This window comes from Penicillium chrysogenum, assembly GCF_028827035.1.
Source record: "Penicillium chrysogenum strain IBT 35668 chromosome Unknown utg000001l_segment0_segment0, whole genome shotgun sequence".
Classification (NCBI taxonomy): Eukaryota; Fungi; Ascomycota; class Eurotiomycetes; order Eurotiales; family Aspergillaceae; genus Penicillium; species Penicillium chrysogenum.
In genome coordinates this window covers 7,541,125-7,566,042 of record NW_026622749.1, presented here as the reverse complement: position 1 = coordinate 7,566,042, position 24,918 = coordinate 7,541,125, and the positions used below count along the sequence as shown (strand labels likewise).

The window sequence follows — 24,918 nt, the reverse complement described above, 5'->3', positions numbered from 1 at the left end:
AAAGTATGTCGTCAGTATCTAGCTTGACTGTCAATCGATTTCCTGTATCGGATCTGCCAGTCTGATGTACTTGTCCTATAGTGGAAAACGCGAACAACTCAGTTCATGGCAATGACGCAATAACGTGCACAAGAAAGACTAAGTTATTGTTTTCATTTTGCTTCGGACTGATCTGAAGTACTGTATCTCGAATGATAGGTTTAAGGCACGAACAGATGCTCTTTGTTGCGCTGGCTAATATCAATATAAATAAAGCCCGTCACTCTCTATAATATGACCAATATATCAAATCCCATCTCAGCCTCCACGCTCTAGAGTCAACATGGCTGGCGCTGAGCTACTCGCCCTATTCAGAATTTCCCTTTGGGGAGCTAGCATATGTTACATCTTGTGGCGATTGCAGTTGCTCCCGCACTCAATGCTTCTCCTCTCGAGTGTCATAGTTACCTCGTGGTCCATCCTAAGAATGGTCTTGATTGCTACGAAGACACTTTATAGACGGCATAATAGCCCCCTAAAGGATTTACCAGGGCCCATGGTATGTATTTCTAAATCCCAACGCTCTACTACCATTTCTGGAGAAGGCTGATGGATAAAGTCAAACAACTGGCTCTACGACCACATGTTTGACATCTTTGACGAGCCTTTAGCATCTCGAGTCACTAACTGGATCAACGAACGCTCATATCCCGAAGGGCTGATGCATGCCTTCGGCCTTTTTGGGTCTTCCTATGTCTTTCCAACCAATCCGCAGGCTTTGGCCGATGTCCTTTCAATACACGCCTACGACTACGTAAAGCCAACTGGCTTCAAACGCTATACCGTTCGTTTTTGGGGTCATGGAATCGTGTCCCAAGAACAAGAGGAGCACAAGCAACATCGCAAAACCTACTTACCTGTATTCAGCCAGCAGAACGTTAACAGGCTCAAAGGCATATTGTCCAGAAAATCTATGCAATTCGTGGACCACATCGCAGACCTCTGTACCCAGAAACAGAGTTGGGATCCGAGTTGCGCGCCCACAGCAGTCGTGAATATCACAGAAACTGTGGCCAAAGTGTCACTTGATGTTACTGGTATTATCTCTCTTGGTGTAGACTTCGAAACTATCCTAGGAAACCACCAAGAAGTATTCAAGGCGCACGAGATGCTGTTTACGAGCACAAGCGAGAAGAAATTGCTTTTCCTTCTATTTAACGTTATGCCGCCATGGCTCCTCAATATTTTACCGTCCCAAGTCACCAAGAGGCTAGATGGAGCACACGAGACGCTTGTCAAGGTTTGTCGCAGGGTGATCAAGGAAAGATTGACCCAGCTTGAAAAGGGCGAGCCGCAGCCTTTGGATTTCTTGACAAATTTGGTCAAGACGGATTCCTTTAGTGAGGACGCAGCTATCGCTCAGATCGTTGTTATTTTGGGAGCAGGGTACTATCACCCCTGTCCGATCTTGTTTAGGGAGGGTAAAATATTCTGACAAATTTGAGCAGGTATGAGAGTACCGGCGGCACCCTGGCCTGGGCAATATATTGTCTCGCAAAACATCAAGATACGCAGGTCAAGTTACGGCAAGAATTGGCCCAAGCAAGGAACGGACGCGAGACAGTTGACGAGAAAGTCTATGAAAAGCTACCTTTACTTAATGCCGTCGTGATGGAGGTGACACGACTTTATCCTGCCTTCTCGCTTCTTCTACGTAAGGCGATACGGGAAACCACCATCAATGGACGGATCATTCCTCGTGGCACTTATGTCGGTCTCTGTCCCCATGCGATCAACTACGCTGAGCATCTATGGGGACCCGATGCGGACAAATTCAAACCCGATCGGTGGATTTCAGAGTCCGATCTATCAAGCCCAGACCAATCAGGCGGCGCGCCGTCACCCATCTGCATGTTTTCATTCTTCTACGGCGCAAGGAGCTGCGTGGGAAGAGCGTTAGCATTAGCGCAGATGAAGCGTCAGCTTGCCGTCTTAGTGGAACGATACCACCTTCTGAGAGTGGATGAGAAATATGACCCACGTCCTTCAGGGCTATTCGCTACCAGCCCTCCACATGATTTGCAAATCAAATTCACGAAAATATCTGGCTGAGATCGGCGCATCACCGTGAGCTAGTAAGAAATTGGAGGTAACAGGTCAGGTGGATGTAAGGTGAATGTCTTGCGGTCTTCTTTGTAACTGCTTCCTTTGTAAAAAGTATGTTATTTCAGGCCGAATTTGGCATTAAATTATATGTGACCTGTTTCCTTCCAACATCTGCTTTATACAATATACTGATCTAGTCTCGGTTAGTTGTATATTACTGATTATCACATCTAACAAGTAATGTGTACAGAGAAGATTGAGTTTGGGTGCAGATATAGGCGATCTCAACCGGTGAAGGGCCGAGCCTATCATGATTATTTCCTTCGGGGATGGGGATGTGTGTGGGTCTAACCAACGTTACAATCATACGAAGGAACATCTTCCTTTATCTGGTCATTTGCATATGTTTCCGTCTGCTTTTAGATACGGTCCGAGGCTTGGCCGCATGAACTTAGTTTTGGGGAGGTTGAGGTTGAGGTCACTCGTGAGCATTATACTCTACTGAACAAGATCAACATTCAACGTAACACATGTGCAGTTCTCTACAAAAGACCGGTTCTTGGTAACCCATGATTATCAAGTATCAGGTCATCTAGTTTACCTGGTACCAAATAAGACTATTATATTTGGATCCTATAATTACACTTCTATTTAACCTCCCGACACACCTTCATCCAGTATTAAGAACATTATCAGTTGGACCAGGCCGCGAATTTATTTATCAACACAAATCAGAGTCATGCCTGATCAGGTTCTCCAACCGGTCGACGTTCCCTCCTTGGAACTATATCTTCAGTCGGCTGTCCCAGAGATCCAGACGCCGATATATATCAAACAAGTGAGAGATAACTCTACGGACCAGTGTGATCTACATAGTTAACGAGACAACCATAGTACACCGGCGGGCAATCCAACCCGACTTATCAACTCACTGCAGCGGATGGCAAAAAGTTTGTTTTGCGAAAGAAGCCTCCTGGGATGCTTCTTTCAAGAAATCTACATCAGATTGAGCGTGAATATACTATATTCCAGGCTCTGAAGGAGAGTGAGGTGCCGGTCCCCAAAACATATTGCATGTGTGTCGACAATACAGTGATTGGAACGCCATTCTTTATCATGGAACACCTGGACGGGCGCATTTTCCGAGACTCAACTATGCCCAATGCGAGTGCTTCAGAGAGGCCAGAACTGTAAGTAATTATCAGCCCGTATTAGTCCGTTCTGATTTTTAGCATATGCTAATAGAGGTACTCAATGTAGATGGAAAGCAGCTGCTGAAATGCTCGCATGTATCCATCGACTTGACCTAAACGCAGCGGAATTGCAAAGCTTTGTAAAACCGGGCAGATACTATGATAGGCAAATTGCCTTGTTTGAATCTCTCGCAACATCCTACGCCAATGTTGTAAATGTCGAGACCAATGAATATGTCGGGGAACTTGCTCACTTTAGCGAGATGGTTGATTTCTTTTCCAGGAGAATATATCAGCCGACGGACCGAACTGTGCTTATTCATGGTGATTTCAAGATTGATAATTTGGTTTTCCATATGTCTGAGCCTCGGATCATTGGAGTTCTCGACTGGGAAATGGCTGCCCTCGGTCATCCTTTAGCTGACATATGTAACCTGACGCATCCCTATTTCTGGGATAGGCTAGACCAGAACGGGCGTTCTTTTCAACCCGATCAAGTGCCAGGACTGCCGAGCCGAGAAGATTGTATACGATGGTATGTCGGGGTCAATGGCTGGGATCCTACTCCGGATCTCCCATGGGGAGACGCCTACTTCATGTTTCGTACTACGGTCATTGTACAGAGCATCACGGCGAGATACGCGCGCAGGCAAACTAGTAAAGCCCAAGAGAAGTATGTCGGCAGAGAAGCCCAATATGCTGCGGATACTTGGCGGAAGTTACAGCAGGTCAAGGAAAGGAAACGGCAGAGCGCAAGATATTACAAATTATAGATAGTATACAAGAAAGGTTTAGCTACCTGTGTCAGAAGAGACGGTATCGGTTGGCAGTACTAAAGACTACCTTGGCGACCCGATAGTAGCTCAATATTTCCCTGAAGAGTCAGGTACATATCCTTCCCCAAAGACATAACCCAAAATTGCTGCCGTTTTCTTTGTTCATTTTCATTTTTTTTTTTTTTTGGTCTTTGACCGAAAATAACTTTTTCTGTATTTCATTTTGCTTTTTGACGAATTCTGGTTCACTCCTAATTTGGAAAATAGATTGGACTGGAGTTCTATTTGGCCCCATTTCGGCATACGCTATGCCAAAGTCAACATTTACATTATGCTTCTGCATACGCAAGCATCTTGGCTGAAAATTCAAAGTTCGTCCTTTCAAGGGTCTCGCATTAGAAAGAGGACCAGGGTACCTAAATTCGGAGACAAGCAGATAGATTAGTCGTCATATGCATTCGCGGTTGGATCTTTTCGGGGTTCTTATAGACCTATAGACTGCCTCACATCTAAGCGAAGTGACACGAACAATGCATGACCTCACCTGGGCACCTGGGCACTGCAGTGCGCTGACATAAGCTGCCCTATCAACTACTTTATAATTGTACAAGCTTGCTTCATGTGCGACTGCCGTTTAGGAGCATGGATCTCCGTTCGGTCGAGTCCAAGGAGAGATAATGCCATCATCAACGCCAGGTCCATTCCATATTGTTGAACACAAAGTTCCCTGCCAGCACATTAGAGAATACCCTGGTGCAACATTACGCACACAGGAAGATGTTCTACATCTATCGGTAAAACAGTACATCCCTTGGGATAATCTCAACCCACAACCAGGCGATGTAACAATCGTTGGCGCGCATGGAAATGCTTTTCCCAAGGTAGGTGGAAACCTGTTTCAAATGCGTTAGATCAGGGTCACTCCCAGATATACCGCAAATTCCTGTACCTCTCAATATGAACATGATCTGTAGAATGTTATAATTTCAACGTGACACTGACCAGGCTCACAGGAGCTATATGAGCCGCTATGGGAGGAGATTATCTGTCATGCGAAGACTTATGGGTTCCGCATCCGAGCTATTTGGATCGCTGACGTAGCTCACCAGGGACAAAGTGCAGTTCTCAACGAAAATCTGCTTGGAAATGATCGTATGTGGTCCTCTGCTACTCTATTCAGATTCCTAGTGTCCTGAAATAGTGAATCCACAGCCAGCTGGTACGATCATTCCCGCGATCTACTCAATCTGGTCAATATCAAACGAGCGGATATGCCTCCTCCCATGGTCGGAATTGGACATAGTATGGGTGGCTCTCAACTGTTTGTTCCCTTATTGAGTGCAGGCGTATACATACTAACTAGTATTCTTCCAACAGGGTACATCTGAGCCTGATCCATCCCTGTCTCTTCCACGCCCTAGTACTGCTGGACCCTGTGATTCAGCGGTCGAATACACGTATTCAAGCGGATGATATATTTACACACGATCGGCTTATCTTCCCATCCACACAAAGCGCGACTCACAGGAGAGATTCTTGGCCATCCAGAGAGGCAGCAGTGGAGACTTTTAGCCGAAGTCCTATCTACAAGACATGGGACCGACGCGTCTTACAAAACTGGGTTAAATACGGACTTCGAGATATTCCGAGCCCACATCTCTCGGGCGACAAGCTTCATGGGACCAAAAACCCACCGGTATCCTTGGCCACCTCCCGGTATCAAGAAGCCACGAGTTTTGCACGCCCTTACTACGACAATAGCACCGTAGCTGAGAATAACTTGGCGAACCGTACCTTTTCTCATCCGGATCTCGACCCTGCACTTGTCACCTCATTCCCATTTTACCTTCCTGGGCCGTCGCAGTTATTTGAGCAGCTAACCCACGTGCGACCGAGCATTCTTTACGTCTTTCCTGAAAAGTCACCCATGTGTCTACCGGCCCTCTGCAAGGATAAACTTGGCCATACTGGCACGGGGATAGGCGGTAGTGGTGGGTTGTCCGCAGGACGCGTTAGATCTACATATATGGAGGGATTTGGCCATCTGGTTGCACAGGAAGCTCCGACCGAATGCGCTAAAAGGGCGGCCCGCTGGATCGGACCAGAAATCAAGCGCTGGCAGGACGAGAACGGCCTAGCTGCCACAGGCTGGCCTCAGAAAAAGTCTAGTAAGGAACGTGCCTTTTATCCGAGTGGGATAAAGTCCAGGTTTTGAGATACCGGGGACGGAGACACGGTTTCAATATTGATCACCAGAAAGCATGCATATTCGGACCCAGTGCTCCGCAAGTGTAGCTACCTAGGCAGTCGGCCTCCATATCCTAAGCCACGTCCCGATCCAATTGGTTTCGGAGTAGAGGAGGAAGACACTATCATTCTTTTCATTTGCGATGTCTTGAAGCAATTCAACCTAGCCCTCTCCTGAATAGAATATGGATTATTCTACCCGGTAATCTATCACATACGACCATAGGGTGTGGAAAACAGGGCTTCCCGTCCGCTCAGCCGTACTTAAGCCACACGCCGGTGAGTTAGTAGTTGGGTGGGTGACCACCAGCGAATCCTCACTGTTGTATGTTTTTGTTTCTGCTTTCCTTTCTTATTTTCGGTAACCTACCTACTACCTGTTTACCTTTAACGTGTCAATCGGCCGATTTGTTCTATGTATCTTGTGACTTGCAAATGCCCCCGAAGCGAAACAAGCAACCTGTAGCTTTATATGGAACCTATTTTTTCTATAGTGATGTTACCAATCTAAGTTATATTGCGAAAGGGGTAAAGTCCGGTTTATGCGGGACATTATGCAATAAATGTCCCCCCGGCGATGTCAGTACTTGCGTAATGATCGCACTACGCATCCAATCGAAATATTGTAGTTTATCCGTGAAATCTCCCCAATGACATTCTCTCGGCAAAGTCAATCCTGTCATCAGAGCACAATCATTGAGCTCAAAGCTAAGACCAATGGATAGATTGCGTATATCGTAGGTACAACCGGATCAGCGCCCCGACGTCGGGTCCCGGTTCCGGACATGGCCCGAGCGCGTATGGAGTCTGGTGATTAGTCATCAACCACCCGCACCACCCGGCGAAAATATTTTCGATCTGATTTGAAGGTCTTTGAATATTAAAGGCTAAGAAGTGGAAGTTATTGAAACCTGGACTGGAAACTAAAAAACTAACTGGTTCGGGAAATTTCCCCAACATCGTTCTCGCTTGAAGTTCTTGGCACGTCGAAGATCTCAATCGTCCTGCCCGATGAGGAAAGGTATGGTGGACCTGGCGGAGCTACGCCTACGACACATATCAGAGGCTGAAGCTTGACCTATAGGGCGACATGGAAATGTTGGTTGGCCAAGTCCATATCTGATCCACTCAGCAGTCCACCCGTCGGCTTCAAATTATCTAACGTGAAAGATTTTCCGTCTCATAAATTGCTTCCCCTTTTCACCTTTCACCCATTGCTACCCTCCTCTATCCCTCCAGTCCTGTAGAGGCGATATAGTCGAATCTTCTTATACTTCATCTTCCACCTTACCCTTTGGCGTCCTAGGATATCGTCTACCTCCGAACAGACTTGACGAATCCACCCCGCAATACTAATCACGGCACGCAACTACATAGTTCACCCTCCAAAGAAACTTGATCTCAACAGTCTCGCAAAGTTCAAGGTTCTGAAGTAGCAGCAAATAGTTGCATTTCATCCCGTTGCGCCAACTTCGATCCCACTCGACTTCCACTACTCCATTGCGCATCTCCCGGAATTCCCCTGCGAACAGATTAAATAAGCCCTTGCACCTACGACTTTTTTATATCCATTGCGCCACTTTTTGCGACAATTTCAGTAGCGATATACCTGAAACAAAACGGTAGATCGTGCCCTCACGCAAGAGCTATATCCGACGAATCACCTTATCCGTTGCACCAACCGGTCATTTGCCAAGCGACTGAATTGTACAGCTGCCCCGTTGCCATACCGGACCTCTGAACAACATGCCGAACTGGAAAGAACTTTTGGCCAACCGTGAGCGACGCCAATTTCCCGAAGTTGTGGTCCCCTTGGCCCATGGCTCGGCACCGAAAATCAATGATAGCCAGGACAATGACTCCAGCAGTGGCCTCGACAGGACGTCTTCTCAGGAGAAGGGTACCGCCGGTACTCGTGTCAGTAGCACATTGACTCTGGAAGCTCTCAGGGCAGAAGTCGAAGCCGATATTAATGCTTCAGGTCATGACACTGCATATGATCGTACGTTCTTATGGCCACCGGGTCTTGTCTTATCAATTCAGAATTGGCATTTCCTCATCGCCTATCTTGATTATCCGTGTTGGATCTAACATCATTTCACAGGCAAAGCGAAAGTAATCAACAGAGCAGTTCAGGACATTGGCATGGGACGCTATCAATGGGGTCTCTTTGTCCTTTGTGGAATGGGCTGGGTTGCAGACAAGTAAGCAAATATTCACCTCATCACTGTAGTTCTAGCGTTTTTCTAATGAGTCATTGTTATAGCCTTTGGTTGCAGGTACGACATGTGCTATTGACTCAATCTTACAACAGTGGGCTAATCAAACTTAGGGAGTTGCTCTCACATTGACACCCATCGCCATGGAATTTGGCGTCTCTGAGAATGAGTCTCGCTTTGCAACTTGTGCTCTGTTTGTGGGTCTTATTGTCGGTGCCTCTTTCTGGGGTATTGCTTCCGATGCTATTGGACGCCGTCCGGCTTTCAACATGACGCTTTGCATTTGCGGTACGTTTGGCCTCGCCGCTGGAGGTGGGCCGAACTGGATTGGGTAGGTTCTTCCACGGTCTTGCGTAATACCTTTTTATTGACTTGGAGAACAGGACATGTGCTTTATATGCTTGCTTGGGTCTCGGTGTCGGCGGTAATCTACCCGTGGACGCAGCCGTTTTCCTGGAGTGTTTGCCTCCCAACTCAACCCAAATCCTCAGTGGTCTGGCCACATGGTGGTCTGTCGGCACTTTAATTGCCAGGTTTGTCTCCCCGACACATTGTTGGTTACCGAGCTAATTCCCGGTCAGTATGCTCGCCTGGGCTTTCATTCCTACTTTCTCTTGTGAAAGCTATGACACCTGTACCAAGGCAAACAACTGGGGCTGGAGGTATCTTGTTTTGACGCTGGGCGCCATTACCTTTGCCATGTTCCTTTGTCGATTCTTCCTCTTTACGCTCTACGAATCCCCGAAGTTCCTGGTGGCCCGCGGTCGTCAGGACGAGGCCGTGGCTGCTGTTCACGGAATCGCCCACAAGAACAGGACTACCACCTGGCTCACCGAAGAGATCTTGAACGAGATCGGTGGATATCAAGAGGAGGCTAAGGAAAAGCAATCCCTGTCCACAGGAGAAATTATCAAGAGGTCTCTTGAGAGATTCTCGGTTCAACAAATCAAGCCCTTGTTCAAAACAAAGCGTCTTGCCGTTTCGAGTACGTATCTCTCTCCCTAGTTCACGGGATCTTCTTCTGGCTAACATATCAAAGCCATCCTGATCTGGTTTTGCTGGACATGCATTGGAATGGGCTATACTCTGTTCAACGCTTTCCTTCCTCAATATCTGAGTGCCAACTCTTCCACTTATATCACCTATCGCAATTATGCCATCACAGCAGTATGTGGAATTCCAGGCCCACTTCTTGGCTGGGTTCTGGTTGATATCAAGTACATTGGCCGCAAGGGCACCATGGCTGCATCCACCCTGATCACGGGAGTCTTGTTGTTCTGCTTCACCGCTACCAAGGATCCTAACATCCAGCTCTTGTGCTCTTCATTGGAGTCTTTCTTCCAGATGATCATGTACGGCGTGTTGTATGCCTATACGCCTGAAGTCTTCCCTGCACCAAACAGAGGCACAGGGTCTGGAATTGCTAGTTGCCTGAACCGCATCGCCGGTCTTATGGCCCCGATCATTGGTATCTATGCTAGTACTGATCCCGTTGCGCCCATCTATGCGGCCGGTGGACTCATTCTTGCTTCGTTTGTGGCGATGTGCTTATTGCCAATCGAAACCCAAGGGAAGCAGGCTATGTGAAAAACGTGATTTTGAATTTGACTTTTTAGCTCCGCGTCTCTGAGATTTTCGATCTTGGTTTGGCGGGGGATGTCTCATTTTCAACATCCGTTGGTTTCGTTGTACATACCGAAAATGGCCATTTGGCCTCATCATCACAGATGGTGACATCAATATTTATATAGAATCCACAGTCACCCTTCTTGGGTGCTCTATATCTTTAGAGCTATAATCCCAGCATGTTGGAATTAGTTCATTCAAGAGGAACATCCACGTCCGCTACCTAGGTCTGTGTTGGGACAATTCGACAAAAGCCACATTGTGCGGTGAGATAAGAATAGACCGAACTGTGTGAGGTATGCGACTAGAACTGTCGATGGGCGCTTTTGCTTCGGCGATGACTGTGCGAAGTAGTTGAGATGACTCAAAGATCCGGTTGTAGTATAATGAGAGATCCGTTCAAACCAATACCGTTCGTCTTCGGGCAACTGCTAGCTAGGGATCGAACTATGGTTTATAGGCAGTGGCACATCGCAATTGCCTCAAAATCCTATAAAGCGAGACGGAGGATAGCTCTACTAAACGCATTGAATACACGGCTTCTATAATGCTAGGTGATAGGATCGTTAATCTAGGAACGCTATCGAAGAATAAAGTCTAAGAAGAATTGTTGTTGAAGTTCGATTATGGCGTCAAATTGCGAGTCGTAATCCTTTTTAGAAACAGGAATAGGGGGACGATACGTTTGTCGTAGAGACTCAATAGAAATACTAGAGGTTTTATATATCTCGGTTAGGCCAGCTTCAAATACTTAGGGTATCAGAGCGCTATTAATAGCCGACCGCTTCGAAAGACTGAAGCTGCCCGCATCCTGATCGATTATACAGAGAAAATCGAAGTACGAATCTAGCGGGCTTAGAAAGGGGACTTGATCCCACTGTTTAAGGTTGATGATCTTGTTATATATCTGCTTGGCTCTGCACTCAGCTGCTTCTGGTGGGCTCACTCGGATCCGGGTAAGGATAGATAGACATAGAGGAAAAAAGCAAAACAAAAACATACAACAGTGAGGATTCGCTGGTGGTCACCCACCCAACTACTAACTCACCGGCGTGTGGCTTAAGTACGGCTGAGCGGACGGGAAGCCCTGTTTTCCACACCCTATGGTCGTATGTGCTAGGTTACGGGGTAGAATAATTTATATTCTATTGAGAAGAAGGCTAGTGCTGCATGAAGCAATTATCAATTCATGGTGGGTTGCAAGGTTTTAGGGGTCTATGTGGAATAATTCAACTCATCTCGGGAGGTGGATACAAGAGACAGGGGTTTAAGACTGCGACAGGAGCCAAAGGCTCTAAGTCACCTATTACGAGGTCATAACAATAAAACTGAATATATTCTCCTGTTATAACTTTGCCTCTCGACTGCGTATTGTCACTCTATTCGCTTTTGCTCCCCGTGCAGACAGTAATACCTCCCACCATATCTGTAACTTGTGCCAGTAGCTGGCAATGGTATTCCATCTCTTCGCCTTCTGGACTTTATACCGTCATATATATAATATCACACGGTAGCGAGCAACGACTCAAGTACACTTCAACATATCCACGGCCAGTTTATAAGCCCGTTCTTTCGCTTCCCATTCGAACGTCCCTTCTTTAGCCATCTTATCCCAACCATGGTTGCACCTTTCCATCCGCTCAGAAATAACGATACGGCCCGAGTTTTCCCTCAGCCGAGCTGCTAAATTTTCCGCCTCCACCGCTAGACTGTCATAGGCGGCCGTCACGATCAAAACCCGGCGGGGGAAACGGTCAAAGTCGGCATAAGCAGGGGAGATGCGGGGGTCCCTGGGATCGTGCCCATCTAGCATATAGCACCTAGCAAAAAGCTGCAGCACAAATGTCGGAAAAGCATGACCATTTGGATCAGGTGCAGCTACGGCACCGGGATCAACGAAAACCGCGACTGTCGGATAAAAGGCCATCACAGAAGAAAAGGTTTCCGGAGGAAAAATGCAGGAGGAAAGAGCCAATGCAAGATTCCCACCTGCACTAAAGCCGGAGATAGCGACTTTCGAAATGTCGAATTTTGTCGGTTGCTCCAGAACCCAGTTGATGGCGTCTTCGGTGTCGTTTAATGCTGCTGGGAAGGGGTTCTCGGGAGCAAGACGATATTCCACGTCTAGGACGATATGGCCTGTCTTTTGACTCATTTGACGACAGAATTCATCGTCGCTGCCGTGGGCAGGAACCACAAATCCACTTCCATGAAAGTTGAGAAGAACGGGAGAGGGCGTTTGCAATGCCTCGGTAGCAGGTCTGTAGATATGAACCTTGATGGAATGTTCACGCTTTCTAGATTGGATGAAGATTGTCTCGTCTGGATGGGAATTAATTCGCAACTGGTATCTCACCCCTACTCTTAGGAAAAAGGCGGCAATCCGGAGAATAATTGATGAGAATAGGGACATTATGGAGCCCTGGAGGGAAAGGCAGATGAATAGACCATCTAATTAAGAAGATGGCTCGTCCAAGAGTCATCCATCATCCACACGAAAACGGGGCTGGGAAGGGCTGGGAAGGGGCATCGCCAAAGCCCTGGGAATCACAATACTTACTTTATGCGGTTTAGTGTAGTGGGGCATTACAGTGATCTTGTCAATCCTATCTCTTATCTGCCAACTGGTCAACAGTCAAGATCTCTCCTAAAATTTGTCCTCGAGCATTTTGCGATACTACCCGTTGATCTGAAACCTCAACTACCCAGAAAATTTCCAAAGACAAGCTCAGTGGGCCGCCAGTCCATGACTTTCAACCAAATTCCAGTAGGATTTGGCAATGGATCTACGGGCCGCCTTTCCAATTTTAATCCATAACAAACAACCACTCCAGAAAATCATTCCCAATACTGCGATCAGAATAAAGGTATTCTGCAGGCCCATGCTCACGATCATAGGATTGACCGCGTATGCAAATGCGAAACCTAGCAAAGAATGGTCAGCGCATTGGATATATTAATCGATCAGTAAGGGTATTCCAACCCACCTATTGTGTTGCGAATCAATATAACAGTCACAATTGACTCTCCCGCGAGCTCCTTCTGACTGTCAATGATGTAGGTGATGGCTAGGCCAGATCCCATGGGAAGAGTGATGCAGATGAAGGCAATTCCGATAACAACTCCAATCCATGGAATGTGGTGACTAGCTCCAACGCCATAAAGAACGCAGCCGAGAGGATGTGCGACGAGGGGAATCAAAAACATCCAGAGACGGTCTTCGGGCTCCTTGATACCGTGTCTTCTTCTGGCCAGTTTAATCGCAAGGATATCGCTGAGCCAGCCGCTGAAGTAGCATCCAATCGAAACACCTATCACACTGGCGAAGTAGGTAAGACCAATCTCCTGTGTCGTAAAGTTATAGGGGGCATTGCCCAGCACTTCCGCTAAGGAACCTCCTAGAACATTGTACCAGGCGAGAATACTGCCCACTAGAAGACCGGAAAATATGACGGTGGGGAAACATAGAAGTCGGAAGGAAAGGAAGATTGACCGAAAGAAGTTGAATGGTTGAGAAGGATGCCTTAACCCCCACAGCTTCAGCTTTTGGGCGTATGTTTTAATTTTGTAAGTCTCTTCGGCAACCACAGGATTAATACCGGGACTCTCTGGCTCTTTGGATTCGGAAACCATTTCCCTGTCAGTACACTGGGAGGCCTCAAGAGCGACGGTGTCTTTGGGTGTGGAAAACATCGGTTCCTGGATATTCACTTGGCGAAAGAACATCGTCTCTTCAAAGCCGAAGAACGTTGCGACTGTGAAGCAGAGACATATAATGGCCAGGATGTACTGGATCCATCTCCAGCCCATAGCCTCAGCAACAAAGCCACCAGCGATCGGTGACAGGAAAGCACCGCACCACAAAGTCCAGTTATAGATACCCATGTGGAAGCCTCGGTCATGGGCAAAGTGGATATCCGCAATGCAAAGCTCGATCAAGGCTTCCTGGGGGGAAATGAAAATGCCAAGTAAGATTCGATTGGCGTACCATTCACCCACGGACTTTATATACGCGGACCAGATCTGTAACAGTGATGACCCAAGCATGCCAACCAGCAGGACCGGGCGACGACCAAAGTCCTGTGCAAGGTTTTGTGTCAACAAAGTACCCCAGCCCATGAAGAGATACATGAGGCCGTTTCCAGTGCTGAGATCTGCCACAGAGATACCTGTATCTTCGGATATCAGGAGGTAGGAGGATGATAAACCACTGATGAGAGCGGCAGCGAAGAAGCACCAGGCCATTTGGCAGGTGCTGTTCAGGAATTTCCGGTAGCGCGACCAATTGAGAGGGTCATCGAAATGAGAGCTTGGGCGAGGAATCAGGACAATATCTTCTTGCTCTTTATTGTTCAGGCGCAGGCTGTGGTTTAAATCCACCTGCTGGACGGTCCCGGGGATGGGAAGGGGGTCGTCCATCTTTGCGGTTAGATCGAGTCAATTCTGATCGTCAATATACTCAGCGTATATATTGCTTCGGTATTCAGTTCCGATTGTTGATCTTCGAGGCCCTCAGTCAAACTCAAGATTTGAACCCAAGGCCGATGATTATGCTGGAGGAGATCAGCAATGTTCCAGAACATAGACAAATGATTTCGCGTACGCAAGGATACGCCTAGGGTCTGGAGCTGTTGGGTTCAAGTAAAAAGCACATTGACTGGAGTCTAAAGGGAGGAGCAAAGAAATTGACTCTCTTAATGTGTTTCTTATCTGACTTTTCCAACTCCTTTATACAATCGGCAATCAATTAATCACTAGGCTCCTGGGAATGTCTTATCATACACAGCTGGAGAAACAGGGCAAAAATAAACGTTTGAGCCGGGTGGCTAATAGGCTCCTGAGACCATGTTGGTATCAAGAGTGCAAAAGCTGCCAAGTGACACCCCGCGAAGAATGGTCCACTTCCCTTTCTTAGCGTTATCACCCAAAATACGGGCGTAGTTGGTTCGATTGACATTAACGAATGTACGGAATTTGAGTCATTGTTGATACGTAGAGTTTCATCCAGATACGAGCTGAGGGCCAGTCGGATTCTCCTTTCGGTTCGACTCCAACCGATTATCCCGGTATCCGACCCGTGGCCAATCAGCATTGACTGCGGGGAATTTAAGGTCCTCATTTGGGGTAGTTGGGGTACTGCGGAGATAACGTGGAAGTGTGGAATTGTATCACAGTCCAATGACTTACATGGCTTATCTTCAGTGAATAGGCGAGGAAATAGAGCAATAAATTTGTAGATCTCAGCAGAAAACCACAAATTCAAAATCGAATACGAGGGAGCTATATCACATGGAATTGTATTATACAATTTAAGTAACCATGGAATAAAGTCTATTGAGCTATATATATCTAGTTGTCGGGAAAGTACGCCTTGTTAAAAGTGTCAACGGCGGCTTTTGTCACCTTCACTAGCTCCAGGCACCCAGGAACATCGGAATGGCAACAAATGGACACGGGGTAATCCTTGACGGCTAGTGCACATGTCGATCCATCAATTGCAGGAGCAGTGCATGTTTCGATCTGCTGAGTTACGCGTTGACGGACCTCGTCAAGACTCCAAGCCCTGTAACCCAGAGAAAAGCAACATTAGACAACAGGAGCAAGAACACTAAGAGAAAAGAAATGACTTACTTCTTTTTGCGCTCGATCACAAGGGAAGCATCCGCATTGTACTTGACATCCGCATAGAACTCGGCAACGAACTCGATTCCCAGATCTCTAGCGGCCTGCTCCATACAAGTACCCGGAAGTCCAAACACCTTGACGCCCTTGGGGATGCCCTTGAAGACAGCCACCGAAGTATCGTAGTCTCTGCAACACATGCCATAGAGCATGCCGTGGGGCTTGACGTGGTGAAGGGGCACTTCCTCCTGGTCTAGAAACCCCTTGAGGGCCCCAACCTGGTAAACAGTGATTGCAGTAAGTTCGTCTGTCGTGAGTTTCATCTCTCGTCGACCGAAGCCCTGGAGATCTGGCAGGCCGGGGTGTGCTCCAATCTTGACGCCGTGTTTCTTGCAGCTGCGAACGGTTTCCATCATGATGAGGGGATCACTACCGGAAGAGACGTGTGTGAGCCAGACGCGATCATTGCCTTGTTGTAAATCTGGGTAATATTGCCAGCGACCAATTGGCCGTCGCAATTCTGACACTTAGACAGAGAAAAGAGGGAGAAGACATACGAGGCATGAAATCCACAGGCAACATTGGCATGGTCAATGAACGGAAGGAGGTCTTCATCTGAAGTGATTGTCCAGTTTCCAAACCCCTCTCCCAAATCAACGTTGATGAGAGCTTTGTGCTTGATAGGTCCCATAATGACAACTGGCGCTGCTGGTTTGCTCTGAGTGATATTCGCAGTTGGAGAGTGAGGGGTGAAGGTTGTCTTAGAAGTCCTTTAATTTGATAATCGGAGTTGGGTCGAACAGTTCGAAATTCGTTTGGACGGGATTTGAGAGGATAATTAAAGAGGAGAATGTAAACAAGTCCTCGGTGGAATATTTTACTTGCCCGACTTAATAGTCAACCTTGGAGAACTGCCGGAGCTGACCCGGCTCGGAATTCAGTCATTTCCTGCATTATCCGCGACTAAATTAATTTGTATTTGGAGTCGATCTCTGACGAAATTTAATGATGTAACTGGTGTAAAATAGTAGACATCACACATTGTGATTTAAAACACTTTATTCTGGTCTTGGAAGATGCCTGGAAAAGAGTGGAAGGCGACTCGATCTAAGGTACAGTCTCTTATACGATATGAAGAAATTCTATAATTTGCTTGATTAAGCCAAGAACTTAATCTGTTATATAGAAACAGACAACACAAGTCTAATAGGACGCTAAATCGATGGATGAGTTGACCCGGCACTTTCAAAAATACTATCGGCACCATTTGAGAACGTAGGATCACTTCCATCAAGGAGCCCCAGAGTCGGATACCAAGGCATATAATTGAGATTCACCTGGGAAAATTGATTGTCCCACCACATTGACCAGGCATCAAATTGAGTGTCCTGTTTAGCCTCACCAGCACTGGATCGGTTGAAATCCAAGAGATCAGGCTGTTCAAGATCAGTTCCAGCCTGTGCATCTTGAGAGGAATGTTGCGTTATCGATGGCTGTGCTTCGTGAGAGACCTGAGAGGCATCTACGTGTGTTTTTAACGGAGTTGCTAATGGAATTCTCACGTTACACGCTTTCGGAGTGGTTGGTTGAGCTAGGCGCGACTGCAGTCGATGAACGAGGTTTTCGAGAAGATCGCCCCAACGTGTGCTCAAGTGCGTATCATCGACTGAAGAGTTGCGAAGGCCAACAGCCACTCGCCGGACCAGATCAAGTGACATGGGGATGTCAATCTCGCTAATCCCGGCTGCGCAGCACTGATTTTGCTTGTTAGCGAGATGAATGCAAGAGAAAAGAAACGGACAAGATAAAAGGACAGAGAATAGTCACTTACCTTGAGAAGAATCAATGTTGCTCCAAGGAGCCGGGAGTATGATCGAACAGGAATATACCTTAAACTTCCATGAGGAAGTAGATCGTCGAGAGCGGTTCGTAGTATAGCCCGAGCAGCCCTAACAGTCCCTCTTAGATGCTTCTCCTCCTCTGTTGAAGTACCCTCAGAACAGCTCTCTAGTCTGCCACTGGTGCTGTCACGGCAATTTCGGTTGATTACAGCTTGCAAAACGACACTCAAAATGCAGAGTTGGGCATACTCGTACTCAATGGTTAGGATATATCTCGTTTGCCTCGCCACTACAGTCAAATGAGCGTTGATTCACACATCCGTGGGGTTGCTACATACGTTTGGCGTGGTCAAACTCGATGATCGATTCATTTAGAAGTGGCTCAAGTCCGCCAACAGTTTGAAGGTACTGTCCATTGCGAATAATGTCTGCTGTGTATCTTGGCGACACGAAGAGAAGGTCGTTTGCATTCTTCATAATAGTTGCGACGCGCATCCAGCATTCCGTTGCATCGTCATTCTTAACGCCAGGGATTTTTGTTGGGGCGCATTGCATCGGATTTCTTCGCCCTACAGTATTCCAGAGTCTTTATTAGCGTGGATCCTTTGAAAGGGTGGCGTCAGGACTGTCTGCCGAGAATCAGGATACCTGGACGACCCGGATGCTGTGTCGCATAAACCCATATCAAGCACCGTATACGGTAAAATCTCTCTTGGTCACGGACAACCTTCGAAGGATCGTGCCGAACTTCATCTCCTTGCCAGAAGGAGTTATCATCGCAGAAAATGCCCATCTCGGTTGCTAGCATCAACACAGTGGAAAGCATGGACTGACATAGCCGATCCGACCGAGCGAGCCAGTCGTGTCCGGACCCGGGCCCATAATATCCAGTAGAAGCGCTCTTACGTGGTTTCTTCGGCTCCTGGACCACGATTGACGACGTATCCTCGTCAGGGGGTGGGAAGTGGAGAGCCCGAGGATGCCAGTCCAGCAGCAGCAACAAAGCCTCGCATGTTCCTAACGTGCGGAATCCATGTGACCAACTGTCCGTATATGCCGCCCGTGGCCCCTTCCCAGAGCCACAAACAGAGTCTTTAAGTGAAGGGAATTCACCAACGAACAAGTCCTCTGACCAAAACAACCGTGAAATCATTCCCTGTAGATATCTCCAGAGCCGGTCATGAACGATATAGGAACGTGCGACCGCAGCCGGTCCTGTCCATTTTCGGTAACGCGACCCAATCATCAAAATGGCGATGGTCAATATGGGTTCCTCCTCGATCATCGTCGAGTGCTGGGAATGATCACGGAAGCATTCCGGCACCACGGGCGAGAAGGCTGACTGAAAATTGTAGAAATGATCAACCATGTCCAGCGCTTCTTCTGCCGTGAAAAGCCCACCACGAACGAAACGCAGTTTGGACCAAGCGCACAAGGCCTCGTTGGCGCCTTTGTTAGTGCTAGTATCAGTATGGGTGCCAAGAGAGGAGCCAATGGGCTTCGTTCTCAGGCCTGGGGGGGTGGTTGGTCGAGCCATTGCGAGCCTCAGTGTGCTCATAAGCCTCTGATAGCAACGTCAATGCGTCATGGTAGGTACGAGGTTGACCCTCGAGCAAAGCAGCTGCAGCACGTCCATCTCCCCGGAAAGTTTGGCTCTCTTCTTGTACAACCGGAGTTGGATTGCGAGGCAAAAGTGTCGAACTAGAAACATAAGTCGAAGGTTGAGACCTATTGGATTCTTGAGGAAGAGGTGATTGTGCTTTCCGTTTTGTCGAAGTAGTCTTTCTTATTCTCGATGCTGCAAAAAAACATTGTTTGCTCTCTCTGCGACATCGTGAACAAGGTGGTTTGTTTGGACAATCAGCCGATCCCAACTCGCAGCGCACCTTTTTCTCCCGACAAGGCTCACAAGCCTGACACAGCGTCAGAGATGGATCTGGGCAGAAGTACAAAATGCGGGGGGAGGTCAAGGCCCACATACCTGATACACCCGTCTATGCTCCCTTGTGTTAGAAGTCGACATGGAAATGGGGGGAAGTAAGTCAAAAGATCCGAAGCGGGGATATCCCCTTTATGAAGGAATTCCCGAGATAAGCGGCGATTTCCAGCCAGTCGGATGCTCAATTACCCCAACGCTCGGAGTTGACCCGTGGAGGTTGGAGACATGATAAGCTTATCTGGAGAACCTCGGTCACATTCAAATAACGAAGATGTTAAGTCGCGATTCCCCGGGATTTGATGCGATCAAATGTTGTCACAATGGAGAAATTGAAGACTCTGTTGATCGCGAATCGCGGTGAGATCGCCGTTCGCATCATCAGAACAGCCAAGTAAGAAATTGGTCCATTGTCAGAGCCCTTCGACCCATCTAACTCTTATGCAATAGAGAACTAGGTATCCGTACAGTTTCAATTTACACTGCCGCCGACGCAACTTCACAGCACGTTCTAGCGGCCGACGAGGCAGTCCTACTACCAGGGGACGATTCTACCGCATACATCAACGGGTTTGTCGTCTGCCATCAAGAAAAAAAAATGCTTCCTGAACCGAACTGACAAAATTACCGCTCAATAGAAATGCAATCATAGAGATCGCCCGTTCCCATGAAGTCGACGCCATTATTCCGGGCTATGGATTCTTGTCAGAAAATGTGGAATTTGCCCAAGCTGTCGCCAATGCCGGAATGGTTTTTGTAGGCCCCAGGCCCGACGCCATCGAAGCTTTCGGGCTGAAGCACCGGGCTCGTGAGATCGCTGTGGCAGCCGGTGTTCCAATTGTTCCCGGGACACAGGGCCTGCTCGTTACAGAGGACGATGCGGTGGGAGCAGCAAATACATTAGGATACCCTGTATTACTCTCTGTGATTGCTTACTGTCGGGGCAGACTACTAATGGTTTAATCTAGGTAATGCTAAAAGCCACAGGTGGAGGTGGTGGTATGGGATTGATGATATGCAAATCGGTGGAAGAAGTCCGACAGTCCTTGGCCCAAGTCCGCTCCCGAGGAGAAACCTTGTTCAAGAATGCAGGGGTATTTATGGAGCGTTACTATCCTGAGAGCCATCATGTCGAGGTCCAGGTGTTTGGTAATGGTCTGGGAGATGCAATTCATGTCGGAGAACGCGAGTGCTCAATTCAACGTCGACATCAGAAAGTTGTCGAAGAGTGCCCTAGCCCGTTCGTGGAAAAACACCCAGGTCAGTGGCCACTACGCTTTGATGGCTTATACGCAGCCGGCTAATTAGTACCAGGCCTCCGTGAGAAACTCACCTCTGCGGCCATTGCTTTGACCAAATCCATTCGCTATGGTTCTGCAGGAACAGTGGAATACCTCGTTGACGACGTATCGGGAGATTTCTTCTTCCTGGAAATGAACACTCGTCTTCAAGTGGAGCATGGTATTACTGAGCTTTGTTACGGACTAGACTTGGTGAAGCTCATGCTTCAACAAGCCGACCGGGAGTTATGCGGTCTCGGAGGTCTGGACAAAGGCTATCTGGAGTCACTACAGCCAGATCAGCCTTCAGGCTGTGCAATTGAAGCTCGCGTGTACGCAGAGAACCCTGCTCGAAATTACGCCCCGTCTCCTGGATTGCTCCAGCATGTTGAATGGAGAGAGCTGAGCGGCACTCGGATTGACACATGGGTCAATACTGGGACTCGTATCTCCACATATTACGGTCTGTGGTTTGGGTCAATATCTTTCTTGTGGAGTTAGGCTGACTCGGTAATTCTAGACCCTATGATTGCAAAGGTGATGGTACATGATTCCAATCGCACAGCGGCCATTGAAAAATTAGGGGAGGTCCTCTCCTGCTCCAAAATCTGTGGACCACCAACAAATTTGCAGTTCCTACACGCCATTATTCAGTCCAGTGCATTCGGCACCGGGCGCACTTTGACCAATTTCTTGACTAGCTTTGAGTTCAGCCCAGCTGCGATTGATGTCATATCACCGGGTGTGTATACAACAGTACAAGAATATCCAGGACGTCCAACAGCTGGACGGGGAATTCCACAGGCAGGGCCAATGGTAAGCTGAACCTCCTGGGCTTTTAAGGCTATTCATGGGCTTACATCTAGATACCAGGACCCTTTGGCATTCCAAGGTACGTACAGACCCTGGTTTCTTTCCTTTCTTCCACGCACAGAGTTCTGATGATGCGCTTTGCTTGCAGTTGCCAACCTTTTGGCTGGAAACCCTCCCAGCACCGAAGGACTGGAAATTACATTAGAGGGACCGGAGCTACGCTTCTTGGCTCCTGCGTGCGTATCTGTCTGCGGTGCTCCAATGGACATGACACTTGACGGGACCGACGTCCCAATGTGGACACGACTCTATATCAAAGCAGGGCAAAGGTTATCTATCGGGAAGCTGAGTGGATCAGGAGGCTGCCGAGGTAGGATATCTTCCATGTATCGGGTTTTATTTTGCTAACTTGCTCATAGCATATCTTGCTGTTCTTGGAGGATTCCCAGCAATGTGAGCTATACATGGATTTTACATCTTGACTTTAGAACTAATCGTCCATATAGCGCCCCATACTTTGGGTCAAAGTCGACATCTCCTCTACTTGGAATTGGTGGGTATCAAGGAAGATCGCTCGCTCCGGGTGATATGCTGGCCATTGCAAAGTTCGATGCAATTGAGGCAGGGCCCGAGATCTCACTGCCCTCTCATTTGCGCCCTGTCTACTCCCGTCACTGGGACATCTATGCCATGGTCGGGCCGTACGATGAGGGTTATATTGTACCCGAAGATATCGACATGATCTATGACACAGTCTGGTATGTCGTGCCAGCAGTAAAGGTGGGAGGGCTATCAAGGTGCACTTCTAACTCGTTTATTCCAGGAATGTTTCGCATAATGCTACAAGAGGTGGTATTCGCCTTGTCGGACCTGCTCCTAGATGGGCAAGGAACGATGGAGGTGAGGGTGGACAACACCCTAGTAACGTGATTGAATATGGGTATCCTACCGGAACATTGAACTGGACGGGAGACAGGTAAGTCCCAGTTGTGAACGACACATTGACAATATTTTCACTGGCTGAATTGACATTTCCAGTCCTTGTATCTTCCCGGTGGATGGCCCTGATCTCGGCGGCTTTATCTCCTCCACTACAATTGTGAAAGCAAGTCTATGGCGTATGGGTCAACTAAAATCTGGCGACACGATTCAGTACCGCAGAATATCTTTGAAAGATGCTCTTCATCTCCGTGCTAAAACGGACAAGTTTTTGGAAAGTGTGTCGGCACTTGTAGCCGGCCAGTGCGATCCAGATACTATCGAGCCAATTTCTGATTCGGCGCTGCCAGACTCAACCATCTCTGGCAATTGGGGGAAAGCATTGGTTTACCGCACTGAGCTGGGTGAATCAGGAGTTGATATGACATTCAGACAGGTAAGAGATGGTCCAGGTTACCACAGCTATTGGTTTCTAATTACCGTTGGCAGGGTGGGGATGAATTCTTGTTGGTCGAGTTTGGTGAAGGGAAATTCAATCTCAACCATCGCTGCCGAGTTACGGCGCTGGAGCAGGCTTTCAACAAGTCCCAAGAGTCATCCGAAGTTTTGAGGCAAAGTGTCTATAAGACCACTGGATGCTGCAACTGTCAGTTTCCTTGTCCAAGGCCCTTAATATTGACTTGAGCTAATAACTGGTCCACTACAGCACTCCTAATCCACTATAACGGTTTAGACTTCCCCCAGGACAGACTTATCGACCTTTTGGTATCTCTTCAAAAGACCGTCGGCGATCTCAGTAATTGCAAAGTCCCAAGCCGCAAGTTTCGTCTTCCTATCTGCTTCGAGAGCCCAGCTCAGGAGCAAGCCGTCCAACGGTACATGGAGACACAAAGACCACATGCTCCATATCTGCCGAGTAACATGGACTTCGTGGCTAAGATCAACGGAATCACGCATGATGAATTGGTAGAGATTTTCCTTTCAGTGGAATTCATGGCTATTTGTGTTGGGTTCTTCTGCTGCGATACTATATGTCTTCCGGTTGATCCCCGCTATCGCTTAATATGTCCCAAGCAGAACCCTAGTCGTGTGTACACCCCAGAGGGAAGTGTCAGCTGGGGTGGATCATGCATGAAGTAAGCCCTTTCCCATCCTGTTGTCTTGATAAAAGTTAACATGCTACTTCAACAGCATTTACCCCGTTGATTCCCCTGGAGGATATCAGATGACTGGCCAAACCATTCCCTGTTTTGACCAGTTGGGAGTCAAACCGGACTTCTCGCCCAGCCAGCCAGGCCTGTTCCGTGACTTCGACCAGATTACCTTTTACCGAGTAGGGAAAGAAGAGCTTGAACGTGATATGGCTCGTTTCCGCTCTGGTTGTTACAAGTTCCAGTACGAAGATGTTACTTTTGATATGGTTGCCCACAACCGTCTCCTTGAGGAGACTACAGACGAAGTAGCGGCATTCAAGTCTCGCCAAGCCACATCACAAGTAGAAATGTTGGCCTTGGAAAAGGAATCTATGGACAGGTGGATGGCCGAGAAGGCCCAGAACAACCTTCCTGCGGATGAAATTTCACTCCTGAGACAAGGTGAGCTCAACAGTTTACGAAATAAATTAGTCATTCCAGTATGCTAACAGGACATGAGCAGACCCTGACATTTTGACATTATATGCCCCCCTTGATGCAAACGTGTGGAAGGTCAACGTTGCAGATGGCGATGTTGTCTACACTACTAAAGTTGTTGCCATCCTTGAGGCAATGAAAATGGAAGTCGCCGTCTCTTATGATGGGGATAAGAAGAATGGTATTGATAAGGGTTTCAGGATTGAGAAGGTTCTCGTCCAACCAGGTGATACTGTTCGGGCGGGAGATGCGCTGGTATTCCTCAGAAATAAGTAATATGAGGTATGCTCTCACGAACAACTATAACGGGTCCTTGGCTACGTTCTTATTGGATTTCAGCTCCAGAATAACTCAGAATCGGAAAGCACAGATAATTTGAGAACAATGGATTTATCCCTCCTTGACAGCCCTCGTCACACAAACTCGCTGAGCATTGCTAACTCGTTAAACTTGGAATAAAACTGGAAGGTTTCAGACTTCAGTCGAGACTTCGTGGAAACTGATAATACCATCCGGACATCTGAACTCCCTTCAGATCCTTTCAAACATAAATATAGTGTTTCCAGGGTTCAATCTTAGTGCAATCTCCGGATGGTCTCCTAAGGTTGTCAGGAAGCAAAAGTTCGTAAGTTGTCGGGAGTGAGAATATGTCCCCAAGGTGACACGTGCTCCACCAGACAGTAGACACTCGTTCAACGGGTCAATTGCAA

The 24,918-nt window shown here is 47.7% G+C and overlaps 8 protein-coding genes across 8 annotated transcripts, besides 6 other annotated features; 5 read left to right on the top strand and 3 right to left on the bottom strand.

Moving 5' to 3' along the window:
- Window positions 1-622: 622 nt before the first annotated feature.
- N7489_002962 (cytochrome P450) lies at window positions 623-2,091 on the top strand (the record flags this gene model as incomplete). Its single annotated transcript, XM_056708717.1, has 2 exons — window positions 623-1,425; window positions 1,488-2,091. The coding sequence occupies 2 exons, from the start codon at window positions 623-625 to the stop codon at window positions 2,089-2,091; spliced, it is 1,407 nt and encodes a 468-aa protein (XP_056573019.1).
- Window positions 2,092-2,824: 733 nt separating this feature from the next.
- On the top strand, window positions 2,825-4,051 carry N7489_002961 (phosphotransferase family protein; the record flags this gene model as incomplete). The annotated part of the gene is made up of 3 exons (XM_056708716.1): window positions 2,825-2,923; window positions 2,980-3,275; window positions 3,346-4,051. The coding sequence occupies 3 exons, from the start codon at window positions 2,825-2,827 to the stop codon at window positions 4,049-4,051; spliced, it is 1,101 nt and encodes a 366-aa protein (XP_056573018.1).
- Window positions 4,052-4,731: 680 nt separating this feature from the next.
- N7489_002960 (uncharacterized protein) lies at window positions 4,732-6,269 on the top strand (the record flags this gene model as incomplete). The annotated part of the gene is made up of 4 exons (XM_056708715.1): window positions 4,732-4,935; window positions 5,068-5,206; window positions 5,267-5,375; window positions 5,432-6,269. The coding sequence occupies 4 exons, from the start codon at window positions 4,732-4,734 to the stop codon at window positions 6,267-6,269; spliced, it is 1,290 nt and encodes a 429-aa protein (XP_056573017.1).
- A 1,778-nt stretch (window positions 6,270-8,047) lies between these two features.
- Window positions 8,048-10,107, top strand: N7489_002959 (uncharacterized protein; the record flags this gene model as incomplete). The annotated part of the gene is made up of 7 exons (XM_056708714.1): window positions 8,048-8,303; window positions 8,406-8,505; window positions 8,568-8,580; window positions 8,634-8,851; window positions 8,904-9,053; window positions 9,102-9,505; window positions 9,560-10,107. 7 exons carry the CDS (start codon window positions 8,048-8,050, stop codon window positions 10,105-10,107), a joined length of 1,689 nt encoding a protein of 562 aa, XP_056573016.1.
- A 236-nt stretch (window positions 10,108-10,343) lies between these two features.
- N7489_002958 (uncharacterized protein) lies at window positions 10,344-10,674 on the bottom strand (the record flags this gene model as incomplete). The annotated part of the gene is made up of 2 exons (XM_056708713.1): window positions 10,344-10,577; window positions 10,666-10,674. 2 exons carry the CDS (start codon window positions 10,672-10,674, stop codon window positions 10,344-10,346), a joined length of 243 nt encoding a protein of 80 aa, XP_056573015.1.
- Window positions 10,675-10,726: 52 nt separating this feature from the next.
- Window positions 10,727-10,856: a sequence feature (Protein overlapping with rRNA (N7489_002957, KAJ5252547.1) was converted to a misc_feature.).
- Window positions 10,857-10,928: 72 nt separating this feature from the next.
- Window positions 10,929-11,091: a sequence feature (Protein overlapping with rRNA (N7489_002957, KAJ5252547.1) was converted to a misc_feature.).
- Window positions 11,092-11,194: 103 nt separating this feature from the next.
- Window positions 11,195-11,262: a sequence feature (Protein overlapping with rRNA (N7489_002957, KAJ5252547.1) was converted to a misc_feature.).
- Window positions 11,263-11,681: 419 nt separating this feature from the next.
- Window positions 11,682-12,468: a sequence feature (Protein overlapping with rRNA (N7489_002957, KAJ5252547.1) was converted to a misc_feature.).
- Window positions 12,469-12,969: 501 nt separating this feature from the next.
- Window positions 12,970-13,071: a sequence feature (Protein overlapping with rRNA (N7489_002957, KAJ5252547.1) was converted to a misc_feature.).
- A 62-nt stretch (window positions 13,072-13,133) lies between these two features.
- Window positions 13,134-14,565: a sequence feature (Protein overlapping with rRNA (N7489_002957, KAJ5252547.1) was converted to a misc_feature.).
- A 930-nt stretch (window positions 14,566-15,495) lies between these two features.
- On the bottom strand, window positions 15,496-16,459 carry N7489_002956 (uncharacterized protein; the record flags this gene model as incomplete). The annotated part of the gene is made up of 3 exons (XM_056708711.1): window positions 15,496-15,709; window positions 15,778-16,197; window positions 16,326-16,459. The coding sequence occupies 3 exons, from the start codon at window positions 16,457-16,459 to the stop codon at window positions 15,496-15,498; spliced, it is 768 nt and encodes a 255-aa protein (XP_056573013.1).
- Window positions 16,460-16,982: 523 nt separating this feature from the next.
- N7489_002955 (Zn(II)2Cys6 transcription factor domain-containing protein) lies at window positions 16,983-19,632 on the bottom strand (the record flags this gene model as incomplete). The annotated part of the gene is given in 6 exon segments (XM_056708710.1): window positions 16,983-17,522; window positions 17,600-17,898; window positions 17,948-18,178; window positions 18,258-19,171; window positions 19,185-19,522; window positions 19,591-19,632. 6 exon segments carry the CDS (start codon window positions 19,630-19,632, stop codon window positions 16,983-16,985), a joined length of 2,364 nt encoding a protein of 787 aa, XP_056573012.1.
- A 236-nt stretch (window positions 19,633-19,868) lies between these two features.
- Window positions 19,869-24,484, top strand: N7489_002954 (bifunctional urea carboxylase/allophanate hydrolase; the record flags this gene model as incomplete). Its single annotated transcript, XM_056708709.1, has 16 exons — window positions 19,869-19,939; window positions 19,996-20,115; window positions 20,184-20,457; window positions 20,514-20,805; window positions 20,860-21,288; window positions 21,346-21,641; window positions 21,699-21,717; window positions 21,787-22,008; window positions 22,058-22,091; window positions 22,145-22,396; window positions 22,462-22,614; window positions 22,677-23,013; window positions 23,067-23,223; window positions 23,284-23,713; window positions 23,769-24,172; window positions 24,234-24,484. The coding sequence occupies 16 exons, from the start codon at window positions 19,869-19,871 to the stop codon at window positions 24,482-24,484; spliced, it is 3,741 nt and encodes a 1,246-aa protein (XP_056573011.1).
- Window positions 24,485-24,918: the final 434 nt, after the last annotated feature.